Raw genomic sequence first — 21,884 nt, 5'->3', positions numbered from 1 at the left:
AAAAATGTTTTATAATATCCCATACCACACAGTCTGGGGCCTTCCATATCAGAGCTGGTGCTCAACAAATATTAATTGAATTGAGTTTAATAGGATTGAACACTACTGTTTCAAAAGAGACCTCAATCAGAAACATAATGTTCTAGATTATTTTGGGTAAATATGTTGAGGAAGGTTAACTTTCAGACTGTAAGTTAAAAACATGCTTCTTCTCATGGTATAGGTGAACCCCAATATTGTCCTTCATGCCTCTGTTTCCATCAGAAAGCGGAATTTCTCAAGTGGTGAAGAGGGCAGTGGGACTCAGATAGCACCATCGACCCTGTGGCCTGCAGCCAGTGTGTGGCTGGTCACAAAGGTATCCAAGAGTGTCTGCTCTCCCTGAGTAACTTCCTGGGCTCACTGGCTCACTGTGCTGCTCCAGTTCCCGATGCCCTCATGCACACAAGCATGCAAGTGAAAGCATATCAGTTGTTGACTGTCGTGAATCTATGCTCTGCTCTTGGTTTGTCTAGTGCGGAGGGCTCCGACGTGAGCATTCAACTCAGTTTTAGATGTGCTGATTAGTTAATACTCTAGAATGTATTTAAACCTAGTGCAGAGCTTAGGTATACTCTACAGGCTCACCATTTTCATGAGATTTGTCTGACTATCATTTGCTTCCACTCCCTAGTCTTCACTGTTGAGGTTCGCAGAGCTTGGTGGATTAGCACCATATAGTGATGGCATATGGTCTTAGTAAGGATAGTTTTAAAAGAAATCCCTGAGTATAAAATGTGAACAATGCCTAACATATTTTATTCCTGTGTATTGGCACTATTATTTTAAACTTTATTCTTATACTGTTGAATCAGATTTAAACTGAGAACATATAATTGTTCTCCTCTTCCCTCTTGCTATTGAAATACGTTTTGTAATTGCCACCAAATATTTATGTCTGGAAAGAGATGGTACAGCTTATATCTACCCTTCTTGTGCCTCCCTTTGCCCCCTCCCTGGAGACTATTTTTGCTTCTTTTTAGCATTTCCATGGGTGCAGAGTCACCCAGGCATGTTTGCTGCTACTTAGTTTAGGGGGTAGGAGAGATTGAAACTATTTTCTCATATGAAATTTTGGATTGCCCTTAACTTTTATTTTTGCTTTTCTGAGAGTTAAAAACAAAAATATAGAGTAACTAAGACACAAAGGTACTAAGAAATATTATCCACTTCATAGACAAAGGCAGATGAGATTAGATATTTCTTAAATCTGCTTCCAACCTGGAGACTCTATTAACTACAATCCCTAAGTTGTGTTTTATTTCTGATTTAGTAGTAATATCTGCCATTTTGTTAAACATATGCTAAGCATCTTATACACATTTATTATCTCATTTAATCTTATAAAAACTGTGCAGGTTTTCATTATACAGCTGAAAAAACTGAAGCTAGTAGCTGGTAGAGGAAAGATTCTTGGTCTGTCTGACTTCAAAACTTATGCCATTTCACTGTAATATAAAACACTGCTCTATATCTGACCAATTTATGAGCATTGATTGGAAGTGTTTTAGTTTTAGGACTGCCACTGAACATTTATGTGACCTCAAGTAAGTCACATACCATATCTGGGCCTTAGTCTTCTGGTAAAAGAGTTGGACCAGTTGATATGGAAGGTTATTTTCCCAGATCTCATATTCTGTAATTCTATGGTATCTGTTCATAGAATTTCATGATATCAGAAAACCTGTACTTGTCTAAAAATTTTCCTAAAATAATTGAAATGCTTGATGCAAAGAGTATGAGTTTTGGAGTTAGATAGATCAGAATTAGAATCCTTTGTGTGACGCTGAGAAAGTTACTTAGCTGCACTGAACCACAGTTTTCTTATATATAAAATGAAGTTAGTCACACCTGTCTTGCACAGTTGCTGTGGTGATTAAATGAGAAAATATATGTGAAGTTCAAGCATACAATCTGGTATTCAGAAAGCACTTAATAAGTGGTGATTCTTTTTTCTTACTCCAAGAAGTTCCCTTTCTGTATAGACAGGCATGTTCAAAAGAGGATTCCATTCAGGGCTTATTAGAACAAAAATTTAGAAAAATATATTTTTCCTAAGTCATTGTGTAGTTCTTTTCCACACAACAAAAACATGAGAAATAAAAGTCACATGCTAAAAGAAAACAATTTTGAAAATCTTTTAAGTTTTAAAGTTCTATCATTTTTTTCAAAATAAATCATTTTACCTGTTCTTAACAGAGAAGTTTCCATGACATAAATCCTTAATATGTGTAAATAAATTCCTAAGTGGTTGTCACTTATTTAAAATGCTGTGTTGATCCACTAAGTAAGAAAATTGTTAAATGGCCATTCAAACAATGTTCTCAATCAATTTCCTTATCTGAGAATCCTAACATTTAAAACAAAAGCAGTTCATAAACCACCTTAAAATGTTTAACCCATGGTATTTAGACCCAGAGTAAAACTTTAAATTGGTACAAAGGTTAAAGATTTGTTTCAGTCTTTTCAGTTCACTGCACTCTTTTTTTTCTGTGCATACATATTTCAAGTAAGCTCTGTAGTTATAAGTATAACAAGTGACACGTGATGGACCCCAAGTTGCTGCACTGTGAAATATGCACAGAAAAAAAGGACAAATGAAGATATCAAGGTCTGTTTTATTTTGCACTGAACTGTAAAATGCCACCCTTGTCCGACAGAACATCACTGATTCTGAGCAGGGCTCACTGACTGCTAAGTTGTGGGTAGTGTTTCACTTTTGGCAACTGTTAATATCCGGGTTTATCCAGGCATAATGACCTCACTATTTGTGACACATTGTTGAATTTTCTGGTTCTTTTAACTTATTTAGACCTTTCTCCCCCTTCTCTATTCATTGGAAGACTGGAATGATCCTGAGCCGAGCGATAACTCAGGGCTGCCTAGCTATTGGTCATCCAGTCAGAGTCAAGGCCACTGAGGGAACATCACTAGAAGGATACAAATTGATCCTACAGAAAAGGTAATGTTTATGAGCCATTTACCTCAAAACAAAAAATGTTAATTTCAAGATTCCCGAGCAGTCAGATCATGATGCTTCCTGGCTTAGATGGAAATTTCATTAGGTTTTAAATTTGTTTTCAAAATATCAATATTAATTTTTCTAAAATAAGCTTGAAAGTATATGCCACTTAGTTTGATAGTGTTTCTTAGATATTTTTAGAAGTGAAAAGTTGGTGTTCAGTATGTATCTGTGTTTTAGACAAGCTGCTGCTTTACTCTATAATTATTGAAACTCTTTTTTTTTTTTTTTTTTAATATTTATTTATTTATTTATGGCTGTGTTGGGTCTTCGTTTCTGTGCGAGGGCTTTCTCCAGTTGTGGCAAGTGGGGACCACTCCTCATCGCAGTGCGCGGGCCTCTCACTATCGCGGCCTCTCTTGTCACGGAGCACAGGCTCCAGACGCGCAGGCTCAGTAATTGTGTATTGAAACTCTTTATATCCATTTTGGTTATTAATTTAAAAATTTAATGTTCTATGTGTATTCCTAACCTTTTCTCCATCTTCTGAATGTGAAATATTGAACAGTGAAAGAAAAATCAAGGAGACAAAAAATTGCTGGCTTGTAAGGTACCAAAAGTGCCATTCCTGTTTGTTTTTCTCTGACTTGGTAAGATAAAATTAAAAATAGATTTAGAAGAAAAAATTAGCAATAAGGAAGAAAGGTGATTTACCTTTCCTAAATGCTTTCTTTTTTCTTTTTCATTTGTCTTTTGATTTTACCTAGTGTTGACAAAAACAAGTCCTGTTGTACTTCAAGACTTAGAAAGCTATTAGCCAACTACTTCTGGCTGGATAGACAGTTAGGACGTGCTTAGGGCAGAAAGCAGAACAAGGGCATTTAGGCACCAGAGAAACTGGCTCAGCCACAAATACAGAAGGGAAATTTTCTCTAACATGCAAAGCAGACTGTCCAGAAGGCATTAGAACATTACATAATGGCTAGGAATGTGATGTACAGAGTCAGATCTCTAGAGTCTAGAATTCTTACTCTAACAGTGACAACAGCAAATGCCGAGCCAGACACTATTTTAATTTCTCTGTACCACATTGTTACATGTACTCTTAACAACGACCTGATAAGGTAGGTGTCATTACTATCATTATGGGTGAGGAAATTGAAATATAGAGATGTTAATCACTTACTCGAGGTCATAGCTACTAAGCAATTGGGGTGGAATGCAAAAATTAAGTAGCCATAATCTGTAAGTCATTCTTGGCCACAAAACTACACAGTCTGTAGGCCAAAATCCAGTCAAACAACTGCCAGTGAGTGCCAAGTGTGGTAGTAGATACCTCAGTGAATGAGTAGGGTACATTAATTGAGAAACCCAGGCAGAAGGATGAGGGAGACAGTAGCTTGCTATCTCACAAGCTGGCCAGTGCTAGTAGAGTCCTAAACACATAGTTCCCAAGAAGGGACAAACAAACTCAAAGCAAGTCCCAGTTGATGTGGTGCTATATTTGGAGTAGGTAATAAGAAAGATTTCTGGGGCAGAGTCAATGCTGTAAACTGGAAACACACAAAGTGTCAACTTGCAATAATGACAAGGGCAAACCATGGGACAGGGAGACAGAGATGCTTCAGCTCACTTAGTCCAGAGTTATAATAAAGAGAAAAATCTATCAATTGTAACTGACCCAGAAATGATGCAGATTATAGAATTAATACTCAGGTCATTAAACAGTTGTTATCATTGTATTCCATATATTCAAGAAGCTAGAGGAAAGAATGAACATGTTAAATAGAGACATAGAAGATAGAAAAAGACTCAAATCAAATTTCTAGGTATGAAAACAGCAATGTATGACATGAAAAATATACTGAATGTGACTAATAGCAGATTAGACATTGTGGAAGAAAATATTGGTGAACTTGAAGAGATAGCAATAGAAACTATTCACAATTGAAAGCCAGAGAAGAAGAAAATATATATTGAAAAAAAAATGAACACAGTATCAGTGAGATGTGAAAAGCTTCATATGGCCTAATCTCTTAATAATTAGAGTCTCTGAAGGGAAGAAGCGGAGAACAGAAAAATATTGGAAGAAATGATGTCTGAAAAATTTCCAAATTTTGTGAAAACTATAACCCGCACATCCAAGAAGTTCAACAAATTCTAAGCACAAGAAACACGAAGAAAAGAAACCAAGGAAAATCATAATAAAACTGCTTAAAATTAGTGATAAGGAGAAAAATCTTATAAGTACACGGAGAGAAAGACATTTATTATATACAAGAGGAATAAAGATAAGACTGACAGCAGATTTCTTGTTGGCAACAATAAGAGTGAGAAGAAAGTGGAAGAACATCTTTAAAAACTAAAATAAAAAAAAAAACCAACCTGTCAGTATAGAAATCATCTCCCGATGAAAATATCTTTCAAATATTAAGGCAAAATAAAGACCTCAGATATTATTCACAAACTGAAAGAATTTGTCACCAGCAGACCTACAGAACAAAAAATGTTTAAGGAAGTCCTTCAAGCAGAAGAAAAATGGTATCAGATGAAAATGAAGAGCACTGGGAATAATAACTACATAGGCAATATAAAGACCTCATTTCTTATTGTTTCTTTAAAATATAATTTATTGTTTAAAGCAAAAAAATAATAATTTTATTATGGAGATAAAAACATGTAGATATAAAATATATGAAGGCAACAGTACAAATGCCAATAAGAGAAATGGAAGAAAGGGTCTTTTTTTTTCTATTAATTTATTTGTTTATTTATTTTTGACTGCGTTGGGTCTTTGTTGCTGTGCTCAGGCTTTCTCTAGTTGCGGCGAGCAGGGGCTATTCTTTGTTGCGGTGCATGGGTTTCTCATTGCAGTGGCTTCTCTTGTTGCAGAGCACAGGCTCTAGGCGTGTGGACTTCAGTAGTTGTGGCACACAGGCTCAGTAGTTGTGGCACGTGGGCTCTAGAGCGCAGGCTCAGCAGTTGTGGTGCACGGGCTTAGTTGCTCTGCGGCATGTGGGAATCTTCCTGGACCAGGGCTCAAACCCATGTCCCCTGCATCGGCAGGCAGGTTCCCAACCACTGCACCACCAGGGAAGCCTGGAAGAAAAGTTCTTATACTATATTTGTCAAGTGGTATGATATCAACTGAAAGTAGACTGGTAAGTTAAAGATGTTTATGATGGACCCTGAAGCTAAAATAATATAACAAAGAGTTATATGTCTAACAAGCCAAAAAAGTTGATAAAATGAAATGATTAAAAAACACTCAGTTAATGTGAAAGAAGACAGATAAAGATGGAAAGGGAAATGAAAAACAGGTAGGACAAAGAGAGAATAAATAACAAGATTGTAGATTTAAACCCGTGTGTCAATAATTGCATTAGATGTAAATAATCTAAACAGCCCATTTAAAAGTCAGGCACTGTCAGATTAGATAAAAAAGCAAGATCCATCTATATGCTGACCTACAAATAACCCACTTTCTTTTTTAATCCATTTTTAAAAATTTTATTTATTTTATTTATTTATTTTTGGTTGTGCCATGTCTTAGTTGCGGCCAGTGGGCTCCTTAGTTGTGGCATATGAACTCTTAGTTGTGCCATGCACATGGGATCTAGTACCCTGACCAGGGATCAAACCCATGTCCCCTGCATTGGGAGGTGAATTCTTAACCACTGTGCTACCAGGGAAGTCCCAGTAACCCACTTTAAATATAAAGACACAATAGGTTAAAAGTAAATGCATGGAAAATGTATGCAATGATAAAACTAATCCAAAGAAAGCCAGAATGGCTAAATTAATATCAGACAAAGTAGACTTCAGTGCAAAGAATATTCCAGGGATAAAGAGGGTCATTTCATAATGATAAAGGGATTAGTTCATCAAGAAGACTTAGCAATCCTATATGTTTGTTCACCTCATAACAGCTTCAAAATACATGAAGTGAAGGCCGATAGAACTGCAGTGAAAAAGAGAAAAATCTACAACTATAGTCAGTGATAACAATATCCTATTTCAATAATTAATAGAACAAGTGAGGAGAAATCTGTAAGGATACAGAAGACTAGAACAATGCTATCAATCAACTTGACCTAGTTGATACTTATAGAAGAATGCACTCAATAACAGCAGAAGACATATTTATTTAAAGTAACAGTATATTAAACAGAATGGACTTTATTCTAGCTATAAAACAAGTCTCAGTACATTAACAGAATTTAAGTATTATAAACATGCTCTCTGGCCATAATGGAGTTATATTAGAAATCCATAGCAGATAGCTTTCACAACAAGGTCGTACTGTGTAGCACAGGGAACTGTATTTAATATCTTGTGATAAACCATAATGGAAAAGAACATAAAAAAGAACGTATATATGTATAACTGAATCACTTTGCTGTACAGCAGAAGTTAACACAACATTGTAAATCAACTATACTTCAATAAAAAAATAGCAGATAGCTTTCTGGAAAACCCCCAAATATTTGAACAAAAGTAACACATTTCTAAATAACCCATGGAGCAAAGAAGACATCAAAATGGGAATTAGCAAGTATTTTGAACTGAATGAAAATGAAAACACACATATTAAGAACTGTGGGATGCTACTGAAGAAGTTCTTAGAAGGAAATTTATATAAATGCATATGTAAAAAAAGAAGAATGATATCAAATCAATGACCTCAGCTTCCATTTTAGGAAACGAGAGTACAAAGAGCAAATCAAACTCAAAGTAACCAGAAGACAGAAAATAGTAAAAGTTCGAGTGGAAAGCAATGAAATAGAAAACAGGAAAAAAGAGAAAAATCAACAAAACCAAAAGCTGGGTTTTTGTTTTTGTTTTAAAGGTCAAAGAAACTGATAAACCTCTAGCCAGACTGTTCAGGGAATAAAGTGAAAGGACACAAATTACCAGTATCAGGAATGAGAGAGCTTGATATCACAGAGTTATTAAAGGAATAATAAGGGAATATTCTGAACAAAGATGTTCCAATAAATTTGCCAACTGAGGTAATAAGGACCAATTCCTTAAAGGGCACAAACTACCAATGTCTACTCAAGAAGACATAGGTAACTGAATAGTCCTATATCTCTTAAAGAAATTACATTTTTAGTTGAAAACCTTCCCACAAAGAAAACCTCAGGTCCAGATGGTTTCGCTAGCTTCACTGGGGAATTCGACCAAACATTTTAGGAAAAAATAATGTTCTCCACATTCTCACACAGAAAATAGAAGAAGATGGAATACTTCCCAGCTCATTCTGTGAGGCAGCATTACTCTGATAACAAAAAACAGGCAAAAAGACATTACAGGAGAAGAAAATCATAGACCAATATCCCTCGTGAACATAAATGCAAAAAATTCTTAACATTTTAACAAATTGAACACAATAATATATAAAAAAGATAATATATCATGACCAAGTTGGGCTTACCCCAGGAAAGTTAAGTTGATTTAACATTTGAAAATCAATCAGTGTAAATCACCATATTGGCAGACTGAAAAGGAAAAAATCATGAACATCAAATTGATATAGAAAAATTTTTTAACAAAAGTCAGCATCCCCTCCTAATGAAAACTTTCAGAAAGCTGAATAGAAGGGAACTTTGTCAGTATGACAAAGGTTATCTATGAAAAACCTACATCTAACATCGTACTTAATGATGAAAGAGCAAATGGTTCCTCCTAAAGCCAGGAACAAGACAAATTTGTCCATTCTCACCTATTCAGCATTGCGTGGAAGCCTTTAGCCAGTATAACAAGAAAAGGAAAAGAAATAAAAGACGTCTGATACGAATTGAAGAAGTAAAACTTTATTTTCAAATGATGTGATTATCTATGTAGAATATCCTATGTAACCAACAAAAAATTTCTAGAATTAATAAATGAGTTTAGCGAGTGTGAGAGCTTGAAATCAATATATATATTGCTTGTATTCCTGTGTACTAGCAACAATTTTAGAAATTGAAATTTTAAAATACCAATTACAATAACATCAAAAGTATGAAATACTTAAATATGAATCAGATAAAATATGTACAAGACTTAGGTATTGAAAACTACAAAACATTGCTGAGTAAAATTAAAGAAGACCTAAATAGATGCAGGGGTATACTGTGTTCATGGACTGAAAGACTACATAGTTATAATGTCCATTCTCCTCAAATTGATCTATAGATTTAATGCAATCTCAATAAAAAGCCCAGCATGTTCTTTTATAAAAGCTATCAAGCTGATTTTAAAATCCATATAGAAATGCAAAGGACCTAAAATAGGCAAAACAATTTTGAAAAAGAAGAAAAAAATGACCTGACCTCGACTTATTATAAAATGATAGCTGTGAAAAATGGTGTGCTGTTGGTACCAAAGTAGACAATTAGATCAATAGAACAGAATAGATCACCCAGAAATAGATCCACACATATATGGTCAATTGATTTTTGATGAAATTGCAAGAGAAATTCAGTGGAGAAAGGATTTTTTTTTGACAGTGATGGAACAATTGGGTATACATATGCAAAAAAACCCTTTGATCCGTATGTCATACGATAAACAGTAATTAACTCAAAATGGATTATAGGTTTAACATGTAAAACCTAAAACTGAATATTTTAGACAAAAACATAGGAGAAAATATTTATGTCTTGTATTAGCCAAACTTTCTTAGATATAACATCAAAAGCATGATCCACAAAAATATAAATTGATAAATTGGACTTCATTAAAATTAAGACTTTCTGCTCTTTGAAAGACATTGTTAAGAGAATGACAAGACAAGCTACACACAAGGAGAAATATTTTCAAATAATATATTTTTGAAAAATACACACAACTCAAGAAAACATGGGCAGATAAATGATTTGGACAAATACTGTAACAAGGTAAATATACGGTTGGCTTATGAAAAGATGCTAATCATTAGGGGAATGCAAAATACACCTAAAATGCAGTACCACTACATATGTAATAGAAGGTCCAGTGTTTAAAATGCTGACCATACTGAGTGCTGGTGAAGATGTGGAATAACTGTAATTCTCATAATTGGTACATGGTTTCTACATTGTTGGTAGAAATATAAATGGTTCAGTAACTTTGGAAAACAATTGATACTTTCCTAAAATATACACGTATAGGTGTGTATATATATAATATGCATATATATATACAGGTGTGTATCTATCTATCTATCTATCTATCTATATATATATATATATATATATATATATATAGACACACACACACACACACACACACACATATATACAGGTATATACATGTCTGTACCTTATTGCCCAGCCACTCTGAGAAATTTATTCAAGGGATATGAAAGCATGTGTCCTTATGAAGACTTGTACATGGGTGTTTATAGCAGCTTTATTTCTAAAGCCAAAAGTAAAAACTGGAAACAACCAAAATGTCCATCATAGGTGAATAGATAAATTATGGTGTATCATATAGAAAATATTACTTAGCAATAAAAAGGAGCTAACTCTTGATTCACACAACAATGTGGGTGAATCTCAAAATAATTATATTAAGGGAAAGGAACAAAACCCGTAGAGCATATATATTGTTTGATTCCATTTATATAAAACTTTAGAAAGTGCTAAGTAATCTAGGAAGAAGATCCCTGTTTGCCTGGAGATAGGAAGGTGGGGAGGGACAGGAGGACGTGATTAAAAGGGTCACACGGAAACTTCGGGGGGTGATGGATATGGATGTACGTTCATTAGCTTGATTGTTGTGATGCCTTAACATGTGTAGACATGTTTCAAAACTTAGCAAATTTTACACTTTAAATATGTGCCTGTCAATTGTATAATATTTTATAATATTGTCAGTTACTTCTCAATAAAGTTGTTTTTAGAAAGTACAAAAAAATAAAAAACCTGAGGAAAAAAACAAACAAAAATCAAAATGATGGGTAAGGAATAAGTAAGTGGTTATTTTAGAGGGAAATGGTGAGGGAAGACTACTCAGTGTGGTCAGTAGTCTAGGTAGAAACGGCAGGTGTTTGGAAAGGTTACATGTAGCTTGATGAACATGTTCTTCATGCCCAGGGTTGTCCCTGGGCTCACTGGATACTGAAGCTAGTGCTGTTCTGGTGATAGGTCCCTGAGGTTACTTCCTAGTCTGGCCAGGATTGTCATGGAATTGGGTGGGACTGAAGCCACAAACTCAATGTCCTTGTTGCCTGTAGGGAAGAGAGCTTGGGAAAGGAAAAAGATGATAAAAAAACCCCACAAAACTGTAGTAAGTTTAACTTGAAAAATCTCTATTTACAAGAAAAGATTTGGTTTAATTTAGAAAGGAAAGAAAGAAGAGAGCAAGGAGGAGAAGGAGGAAGCTAAGATGGGCAGGAAAAAAGGAGGATCCCTGCCTACACAAATGACGACTATTTGCCTTTGTATTGATGCAACTTGCCTTTATCTGAGAAACAAAATCTAAGGGTCAGGATTTTTAGAGCTCACTCACCTCTGGGTGTATACTTTTGAATATGTTTATCTTTTCCAGAGCATCTGAAGTGCCTGTGTGTTTTTTTTTTTTTTTAAATACAACCATATTTCATTATATAACAATAAATATCCTCGTGTGACAGCAACTTTTAGAGACAAAATTTTTTCCTGTTCTCCCAAGTAGTATAATGTGATTTTAACAAAAGCTATGAATTAAGACATTGCCTTTTATATGCTAAAAATAATAGAACTAGCACTTAAAGTAGCAACCTGACAACTCACAAAGAATATTGTAAACATATCATGCCTCATTAGTTCAGTTATGTCTCATTTGGTGTCACTCATCTTATCCTTATTCAATATAGCAAGTGCTTGCACATATTTGTCTTTCTAATATTTTTTCTGTGATGTGTATCTGACCATGAGTGAATGAAAGACAAATCAATGTCATTATCAATTGATCTCAAAATCATAAAAATTGTAAAAATCATAAACCTCAAAGTCAAAGATGCTTCTTTCTAAAAGATATTTGGGACATCAATTAGATAAACCAATTGAATCAAACATTTTTTTAGGCCATCATTTAATCTTGATTTTGCTTCATTTTTAAAGAATGTGGATTGTAGGATCTAGGCTTTAGTGTTAAATTCATAAGCTATTGGTAATTGAAGCAATACACACACACACACATACACACAGACACACACACACATCCATCTACACACAGAGTTTTGATTATAGAGAGTAAAAACTAGGGACCCGTAGACTTTGTTTGATCTGCACATTATTATAATATTTTTAACTACTTATGAGCTTATAGAAATAGGGAGATTTCACACACAAAAGTTACATACTACTGGCCTTTCTTGAAAAAATCAGAATGTGCAACACTGAACTTTTGCCAAAAATACAGGAACAGATTCCACCTTTGGATGGAACACATACCCTCCAGTTTGCTATGTTCTCCACCATTCCTAGTAGCAGCCCTCACGTTAGCTCTAGCCTGCTTCATTTATCTCTGTTACCTGTCTGGTAATCTTGGTTGTCTTCCTTATTTCAATGTTAATCTTTCAGTTATGGGTTTTTGAATTTACTTTTTTCCCACTTAGGTCTTACTGGAAATTAAATGATAACTGGCCAACATTAATCTAGACTAGGCTAAACAAACACTGCTTTAAGGACACCATTAAATACAGCCAACAAGAGTAGCTGTGTAATGCTAGATGCCAAGATGGAAAGACAGGCAAGTAAACTGATAGCACATCACCAGGTAATCAGAGATTGAAAATCATCTCCTTTTTCAATTTTTAAAGTTTAGGAGGCTAAGAGTTGGATTAGAGTGACAGACTCTAGCAAGTACATAATGTAGAAAGAACTGTTTACCATGCATTGGACTTTTAAGTAATATTCAGACATATGGCTAACACAATTAGAAATGTCAACATCAAATAGAAAATTGTCCATGTGTAATTTCACAATGTGTGGATTGATCAATGAAATTTCTTTTCTCTACTCTTACCCTGTTAATAATCATGGAGGGGAAATCCCTTTCAACTTTCTCTATAGATCCTACTTTTGGTCCAGGTAGCATTGGAAGACACCAGAGCCATCTGAAGCTGCCTGGGAAAATAGATTTGTAATTGTGAAGCATGACGATGGTCTTCCTTACAGTTAACTGGGAAACGATAAGCATTAGCCTATGAAATTTCCCCCAGACTGAACTGTGGGGATGGGCTCCCTTCTTGGTCATACCATCTGATAAATGGAATATTTCAAAGGAAAACAATATGTGTACACACACACACATGTTTTATAGATTTCTGAAAGGAATACTATAATGTACATGCATGCTCAGTGGGGTTATATGAGCAAACTTCCCAGGCAGTTTCCTCACCTGTAAAATGAGAGTGACCAAATAGTTTTGGAAATCATATGCTTTCAGAGAAGGAAAGACTCCAAAGAACATCTACTCCAAAGCCCTCTTTAATACTATAGTAGTAGTTTTGGTATTGGTGGTGGTGGTTGTGATTATGATGATGATGATGATAATGACAATATCATTATTATTATAAGAAATTCCACGGCCACTACAGACTAAGTGGCCTATGAAAGGTCACATATCTAGTTAATGTCAGATCCAGGACCGGAACTTAGGCCTCTCAACCTTAGTTCAGCACATGCTGTGATCTTTATGACTTTGATTCTTGGATAGAATACTGCTTCTTTTTTCCCTCCTCTCATTATTGATATTGTTATGGATTTTTAAAAAAAACTTTTGTTTTTGTTTCTTTATAAAAAATCTTTTCAGTTTGGCACTTGCTGACCAAGAAGAGGAAATTCTATGACATCATTCTCTAATTCAGTCCCATATGAGCAATGTTGCATATTAAATCTAAATTTGATTTCTTTATATAGAAAATGTCTTGAAAAATAAACAGATGCACTTTTGTCTGTAGGAATTTTATTTTTTAAAGAAGTTATTATACACTAGACTGATGTATTTCTCATCCTGCACCACAATTGAGATTTGTTTTTTATAGCTTCAGTAAAATTAAAAGGTGACATTTATGGATATATATAGACTCCTGATTGGGAAAATTACTAGTAAGCTCAAAGGGCTTATAGATAATATAAAACTACATGTTGTTAGTAAAATTTCTTAGGAAAATATATGCTTGAACAGAATTTAAGCTGTGCTAAAATTTAAGAAATGCTAGGATATATGTATTTCTTTCAGTATTATTGATTTTCTTAACCAAGGTGTAATTTATGTTCTTCAGCTATCTCTAAGAAGATCTTTTAAATCCCCTAAACTGTCATATATTAAATTCAAAACATTTTTCATGATGGCCTTATTATTAATTTTTAGAGTGATAACATTTTGATATCTTATTCACATTTCTCTTAATTGAAGTACGGCTGATTTACAATATTGTGTTAGTTTCAAGTGAACAGCATATTGATTCGGTTTTTTTTGCAGATCATATTTCTATTATTCAAAGATATCTTTATCTCCTATCATACACTTGTCACTGTGCTCAGCTCTAAGGATACATGTGATCTCTGCCCTCACACTGTTGCCAATCTGGTAGACATCTCTCCTGTTGTATTAATCTTTGAGAAAAGGTGCTGCAAATTCAGAAAATCAAAACTGAAACCCACATAATTTATGTTTGTCTAATCATTTTATCCTCAAGCTAACACTATAATCCAATTAAAAGACAAAATTCAGAATTGTACAGATTTTGACCATTAGCATCACTATGTTATGAATTGCAGATGTCTTACATAGACCACAAACATCCAAATTCCCCAGAATTCTTATGATTGGAATCACTTGCAATACCTGCTAATGTAGATTTCTGGGGGTTCAGACCTTCAGAATCAAAATCCCACAGGAGAGGGGCCTGGAGACCATTATTATTAAGCACCCATCCCAACATGCCCAAGAGTTTTTCACGTTTTCTTATATAACTTGGGTGTAGGTGAAAGGCTAATGTGCACTGAACCACTTTTGGACTGCTGCCTTTGCGTGTTCTGCCCAGATCATACAGCCCCTTGCTTTAGAATAGAGCATTACCTGACACCTCTTATTCTCAACCACTTATGCTTCTGTCAAATCTCAGAGGCAGTAGGAAAAGTCTTGTTTAACATCCCATTACACTTAATTTAATTCATTTGTCCTCTCTTTGTAAGGTTTCTAAATATTAATGAATACATGATTAGTTAATTTAGTCATGATTAGCTTCATCACATTTTAGTTTTTCTTTCTTACTCAGACTTAGCTCAGAAAATCTGATATTCCTTAATAAAATTTCCTGGCTGTTTCAGAAACAGGTGCCTGAGGTTCCTAATTTTCCATGGTGTCTTTTCCCATCCCATCCTCTTAAACCTTATATTTAATTAAGCCCCCTTCTTTCTGTCTCACAGAGGATCATTTTGGGGGATGGAAATTTCTAGAATATTCTTATTGATCCTATTTATTCTCTAAAACTCTTAATCACTGTTGCCATTAGTTATACACATACACACGCGCACGTGCGTGCACACTCACACACCCCACAGCACTTTGGGTACCAAAGAAATTAGTTGTCTTAGGAAAGGCTTTAGCTGCTGAGGTAGCAGTGATGGTAGTAGAGTGGTAGAATCCTTAGAGTGTGTGCGGTCTTCCTGCCAGGCTGTGTGGAAAATGATACTTTCACTCGAAACCTACAAAACGTTTCAGTGTAGAGAAGAGTCGTCAATCTCTAAATTACATTTTCATTACAGACATAAAGGAGATGATTCTCAGAAGTGGGTGTTTGGAACTGACGGTTGCATTTATTCTAAGGTAAGGACTACAAGCAGAGCTTTATTCCTAATTTTTTCTTTTTTCAGATTCTCATAAAATGCAGTCTATTATTGAGATCAAGAAATGCTTTTTCTGAACAAATGATTTCACTCTGTTCCCAGAAATGTAGAATTTAACTCGGTTTAACTCAGCACTTTCCTCTGAGGTTTTGCTTGACTTTAAAACAAGTTTTCCACAGCCAAATATAGTTTTCTCTAATTCATCGCTATGATACACCCTAGCATTTTCGGGCATCCGTTTCCTTTCTTCTATTTTTAAAATAAATTTATTATTTTAAAAAATTGAGCTATAATTGACACGTAACATTGTGTAAGTTTAAGGTGTACAGCATGCTGCTTTGTTACATATATATTGCAATACGATTACCCCATAGCATTAGCTAATACCTCTATCATGTCACATAATTATCGTTTCTTTTTTGTGGACGATAATCACTCTGTTGTGTATTAGATCTCCAGAACTTATTTATCTACTAGTTGCAAGTTTGTGCCCTTAAACAACATCTCCCTAATTCCTCCACCCCCCCAGCCCCTGGTAGCCACCATTCTTCTCTCTGTTTCTTCAAGTTCAGCTTTTTCAGATTCCACATATGATATCATACAGTATTTGTCTTTCTCTGTCTGACTTAATCTCACTCAGCATAATGCCCTCAAGGTTCATCCATATTGTCATAAATGGCAAAATTTCCCTCTTATGGCTTAATAATATTCTGTTGAGAGTGTGTGTGTGTGTGTGTGTGTGTGTGTGTGTGTGTGTGTATCACATTTTTTTCTGGTAGGCCATAAATGGTATCTTATTTTATTTATTTTCTTTCCAGTTTTATTGAGATATAGTTGACATACAGCACTGTATAAGTTTAAGGTGTACAGCGTACTGATTTGACTTACATACATCATGAAATGATGACCACAATGAGTTTAGTGAACATCGATCACCTCATGTAGACACAAAATAAAAGAAAAAAAATTTTCCTTCTGATGAGAAATTTTGGGATCCCCACTCTTAACAAGTTTCATATATAACAAACAGTAGTGTTAATTATATTTATCATATTGTGCATTAAATCCCTAGTACTTATTTATCTTATAACTGAAAGTTTGTACCTTTTGACTACTTCCCCCTCTCCCTACTCCCCACTTCTGGTAACTGCAGATCTCATCTGTTTTTCTATGAATTTGTTTGTTTGTTTGTTTGTTTTAGAAGTATAATTGACTGCAACCCTATGTTAGCTTCTGATGCACAACATAGTGATTTGATATTTCTGTACATTACAAAATGATCACCACTATAAGTCTGCTTACCATCTGTCACCATACAAAAATATTATATTATTATTGACTGTATTCTTCACACTGTACATTTCATACCTGTGACTCATTTATTTTGTAACTGGAAGTTTGTACCTTTTAGTCTCCCTTGCCTGAGGAGACATATCCAAAAAATATTGCTAAGACTGATGTCAAATAATGTACTGCCTGTGTTTTTTTCTTCATTCCTTCATCCATTGATGGACACCTAGGTTGCTTTCATATCTTGGCTATTGTGAGTGATGTTGCAATAAACATGGGAGTGCAGATATCTTTTTGATATCCACATCAGCTTTCTTATTTATTAAAATGAAGAGATTGGCACTTTGGAAAACTGGCAATATCTACTAAAGTTGAGCATGTTTATGCAGCCCAGCAATTCCCCTATTAGTTTAATGCTAGACAGAAATACTTAACGTATCTTAAGGAAAAATATATCTACCAAAATGTTAACAGCACTAATTGTAGTCCCTCAGTGTGGAAATTACTGAAATGCTTCTCAGCAGAATGGATAAATAAATTGTGGTATATATATTCAATGGAATACTATATAACAGAGATGGAAAACTTCTGTAAAGGGCCAGATATTAAATATTTGGAGCTTTGTGAATGATATGATCTCTGTCCCAACTTCTTAACACGCCTTTGTAGCATGAAAGCAGCCATAGAAAATGTGGCTGTGTTTCAATAAACTTTTATTTACAGAAACAAATCGTTGGTCATATTTGGCTCATGGGCCACAGTTTTCTGACCCTGGAGGATAGCAATGCCTATGGACAAATTACAATTACATATAACAATATGTATGAGTCTTGCAAATATAATGCTGAACAAAAGAAACCAGGAGGATACACAATGCATGACTGCAGTTGTTTAAATTTTAATGCCAGGCAAAGCAACAAAAATATCGTGTTAGAAGTCAGGAGAGTGGATATAGCTGAAGGAGGTTAGGGAGTGAAAGAGGCCATGAGGAGCACTTAGGTGTGTTGTTCCCTTTCTTGACCTGGGTGGTTAAACAGGTATTCACTATGTGAAAATGGGTTGAATGTACACTTATGATTTTTGTATTCTTCTGTATGTGTATTGTATTTGTAATTACTTTGTTATACACCTGAAGCTAATGTAATATTGTAAGTCAACTATACTTGAATTTAAAAAGTTTGCTTTAATAAAATGAGATTGTCCTTGAGTTCTCAAGATTTCCTTCCTGTTCTGTGATTACAAGTCTAAATGGAATATTAATCATCAAGATTTAAGAGAGAGAGGGGAGGAGCTTCAAGATGGCGGAAGAGTAAGACATGGAGATCACCTTCCTCCCCACAGATACATCAGAAATACATCTACGTGTGGAACAACTCCTACAGAACACCCACTGAACACTGGCAGAAGACCTCAGACCTCCCAAAAGGCAAGAAACTCCCCACGTACCTGGGTAGGGCAAAAGAAAAAAGGAAAAACAGAGACAAAAGAATAGGGAAGGGACCTGCACCAGTGGGAGGGAGCTGTGAAGGAGGAAAGGTTTCCACACACTAGGAAGGCCCTTCGCGGGTGGAGACTGCGGGTGGCAGAGGGGGGAAGCTTCTGGGCCGCGGAGGAGAGCACAGCCACAGGGGTGCGGAGGGCAAAGCGGAGAGATTCCCGCACAGAGGATCAGTGCCGACCAGCACTCACCAGCCCTAGAGGCTTGTCTGCTCACCCACTGGGGCGGGCGGGGCTGGGAGCTGAGGCTCGGGCTTTGGTCGGATCGCAGGGAGAGGACTGGGGTTGGCGGTGTGAACACAGCCTGAAGGGGGCTAGTGCGCCACAGCTAGCCGGGAGGGAGTCCGGGAAAAGGTCTGGAGCTGCCGAAGAGGCAAGAGACTTTTTCTTACCTCTTTGTTTCCTGGTGCGCCAGGAAAGGGGATTCAGAGCGCTGCTTAAACGAGCTCCAGAAATGGGCGCGAGCCGCGGGTATCAGCGCGGACCCCAGAGGCAGGCATGAGACGCTAAGGCTGCTGCTGCCGCCACGAAGAAGCCTGTGTGCAAGCACAGGTCACTCTCCTCCCCTCCCCTCCCGGGAGCCTGTGCAGCCCGCCACTGCCAGGGTCCCGAAATCCAGGGACAACTTCCCCGGGAGGACGCACGGCCTGCCTCAGGCTGCTGCAACGTCAAGCTGGCCTCTGCCGCCGCAGGCTCGCCCCGCCTCCTCCGTACCCCTCCCTCCCCCCGTCCTGAGTGAGCCAGAGCCCCGAAGCAGCTGCTCCTTTAACCCTGTCCTGTCTGAGCGAAGAACAGATGCCCTCAGGCGACCTACACTCAGAGGTGGGTCCAAATCCAAAGCTGAACCCCAGGAGCTGTGCGAACAAAGAAGAGAAAGGGAAATTTCTCCCAGCAGCCTCAGAAACAGCGGATTAAATCTCCACAATCAGCTTGATGTACCTCCATCTGTGGAATACCTGAATAGACAAGGAATCATCCCAAATTGAGGAGGGGGACTTTGGGAGCAACGATATATATATATTTTCTCCCTTTTTCTCTTTTTTGTGAGTGTGTATGTGTATGCTTCTGTGTGTGATTTTGTCTGTATAGCTTTGCTTTTACCATTTGTCCTAGGGTTCTGTCTGTCCGTTTTTTTTTTAATATAGTTTTTAGCACTTACTATCATTGGTGGATTTGTTTTCTGGTACAGTTGCTCTCTTCTTTTTTCCTTTTTTTATTACTTTAAAAATTTTTTTTAATTTTTAATAATTATTTTTTATTATTTATTTTAATAAGTTTATTTTATTTTTTCCTTTCTTTCTTTCTTTTTTTCTCCCTTTTATTCTGAGCCATGTGGATGACAGTGCTCTGGGCGGGCATCAGGCCCGTGCCGCTGAGGTGGGAGAGCTGAGTTTAGGACACTGCTCCACCAGAGACCTCCCAGCTCCACATAATATCAAAAGGTGAAAATCTCCCAGAGATCTCCATCTCAATGCCAAGACCCAACTCCACTCAACGACCATCAAGCTACAGTGCTGGACACCCTATGGCAAACAAATAGCAAGACAGGAACACAACCCCACCCATTAGCAGAGAGGCTGCCTAAAATCATAATAAGGTCACAGACACCCCAAAACACACCACCAGACGTGGACCTGCCCACCAGAAAGACAAGATCCAGCCTCATCCACCAGAACACAGGCACTAGTCCCCTCTACCAGGAAGCCTACACAACCCACTGAACCAACCTAAGGCACTGGGGGCAGACACCAAAAACAACAGGAACTACAAACCTGCAGCCTGCGAAAAGGAGACCCCAAACACAGTAAGGTAAGCAAAATGAGAAGACAGAGAAACACACAGCAGATGAAGGAGCAAGGTAAAAACCCACCAGACCAAACAAATGAAGAGGAAATAGGCAGTCTACCTGAAACAGAATTCAGAATAATGATAGTAGAGATGATCCAGAATCTTGGAAATAGAATGGAGAAAATACAAGAAACGTTTAACAAGGACCTAGAAGAACTAAAGAGCAAACAAACAATGATGAACAACACAATAAGTGAAATTAAATATTCTCTAGAAGGAATCAATAGCAGAATAACTGAGGCAGAAGAACAGATAACTGACCTGGAAGAAAAAATAGTGGAAATAACTACTGCAGAGAAGAATAAAGAAAAAAGAAGGAAAAGAATTGAGGACAGTCTCAGAGACCTCTGGGACAACATAAAATGAACCAACATTTGAATTATAGGGGTCCCAGAAGAAGAAGAGAAAAAGAAAGGGACAGAGAAAATATTTGAAGAGATTATAGTTGAAAACTTCCCTAATATGGGAAAGGAAATATTTAATCAAGTCCAGGAAGCGCAGAGAGTCCCATACAGGATAAATCCAAGGAGAAACATGCCAAGACACATATTAATCAAACTATCAAAAATTAAATACAAAGAAAAAATATTAAAAGCAGCAAGGGAAAAACAATAACATACAAGGGAATCCCCATAAAGTTAACAGCTGATCTTTCAGCAGAAACTCTGCAAGCCAGAAGGGAGTGACAGGACATATTTAAAGTGATGAAAGGGAAAAACCTACAACCAAGTTTACTCTACCCAGCTAGGATTTCATTCAGATTCAATGGAGAAATTAAAACCTTTACAGACAAGCAAAAGCTAAGAGAATTCAGCAGCACCAAACCAGCTTTACAACAAATGCTAAATGAACTTCTCTAGGCAGGAAACACAAGAGAAGGAAAAGACCTACAATAACAAACCCAAAACAATTAAGAAAATGGTAATAGGAACATGCATATTGATAATTACCTTAAATGTAAATGGATTAAATGCTCCAACCAAAAGACATTGACTGGCTCTACAAGAGACCCACTTCAGACCTAGGGACACATACAGACTGAAAGTGAGGGGATGGAAAAATATATTCCATGTAAATGGAAATCAAAAGAAAGCTGGAGTAGCAATACTCAATCAGAGAAAATAGACTTTAAAACAAACACTATTACAAGAGACAAAGGATACTACATAATGATCAAGGGATCAATCCAAGAAGAAGATACAACAATTGTAAATATTTATGCACCGAACATAGGAGCACCTCAATACATAAGGCAAATGCTAACAGCCATAAAAGGGGAAATTGACAGTAACACAATCATACTGGGGGACTTTAACTCCCCACTTTCACCAATGGACAGGTCATCCAAATTGAAAATAAATAAGGAAACACAAGCTTTAAATGATACATTAAACAAGATGGACTTAATTGATATTTATAGGACATTCCATCCAAAAACA

At 36.3% G+C, this 21,884-nt stretch overlaps 1 protein-coding gene across 14 annotated transcripts in view; it reads left to right on the top strand.

Moving 5' to 3' along the window:
- DCDC1 (doublecortin domain containing 1) overlaps positions 1–21,884 on the top strand; it is a 471,016-nt gene that overhangs the window by 261,031 nt on the left and 188,101 nt on the right. For 13 of the 14 annotated variants that reach the window (XR_014267934.1, XR_014267935.1, XM_082476590.1 and 10 more), the window contains exons 15-17: positions 224–358; positions 2,883–3,001; positions 15,730–15,790. Coding sequence is in view for 12 of the 14 variants with exons in the window: in XM_082476590.1 (XP_082332716.1) it covers positions 224–358; positions 2,883–3,001; positions 15,730–15,790 (315 nt within the window). In the remaining 2 variants the exon portion in view is untranslated. The remainder of the gene's footprint in view (positions 1–223; positions 359–2,882; positions 3,002–15,729; positions 15,791–21,884) is intronic. The other variant, XM_082476593.1, reaches the window with a different exon arrangement.

This window comes from Balaenoptera physalus, assembly GCF_965194825.1.
Source record: "Balaenoptera physalus genome assembly, chromosome: 10".
Lineage (NCBI taxonomy): Eukaryota > Metazoa > Chordata > Mammalia > Artiodactyla > Balaenopteridae > Balaenoptera > Balaenoptera physalus.
The sequence above is the reverse complement of the archived record's forward strand: the minus strand, read 5'-3'. Positions and strand labels throughout refer to the sequence as shown.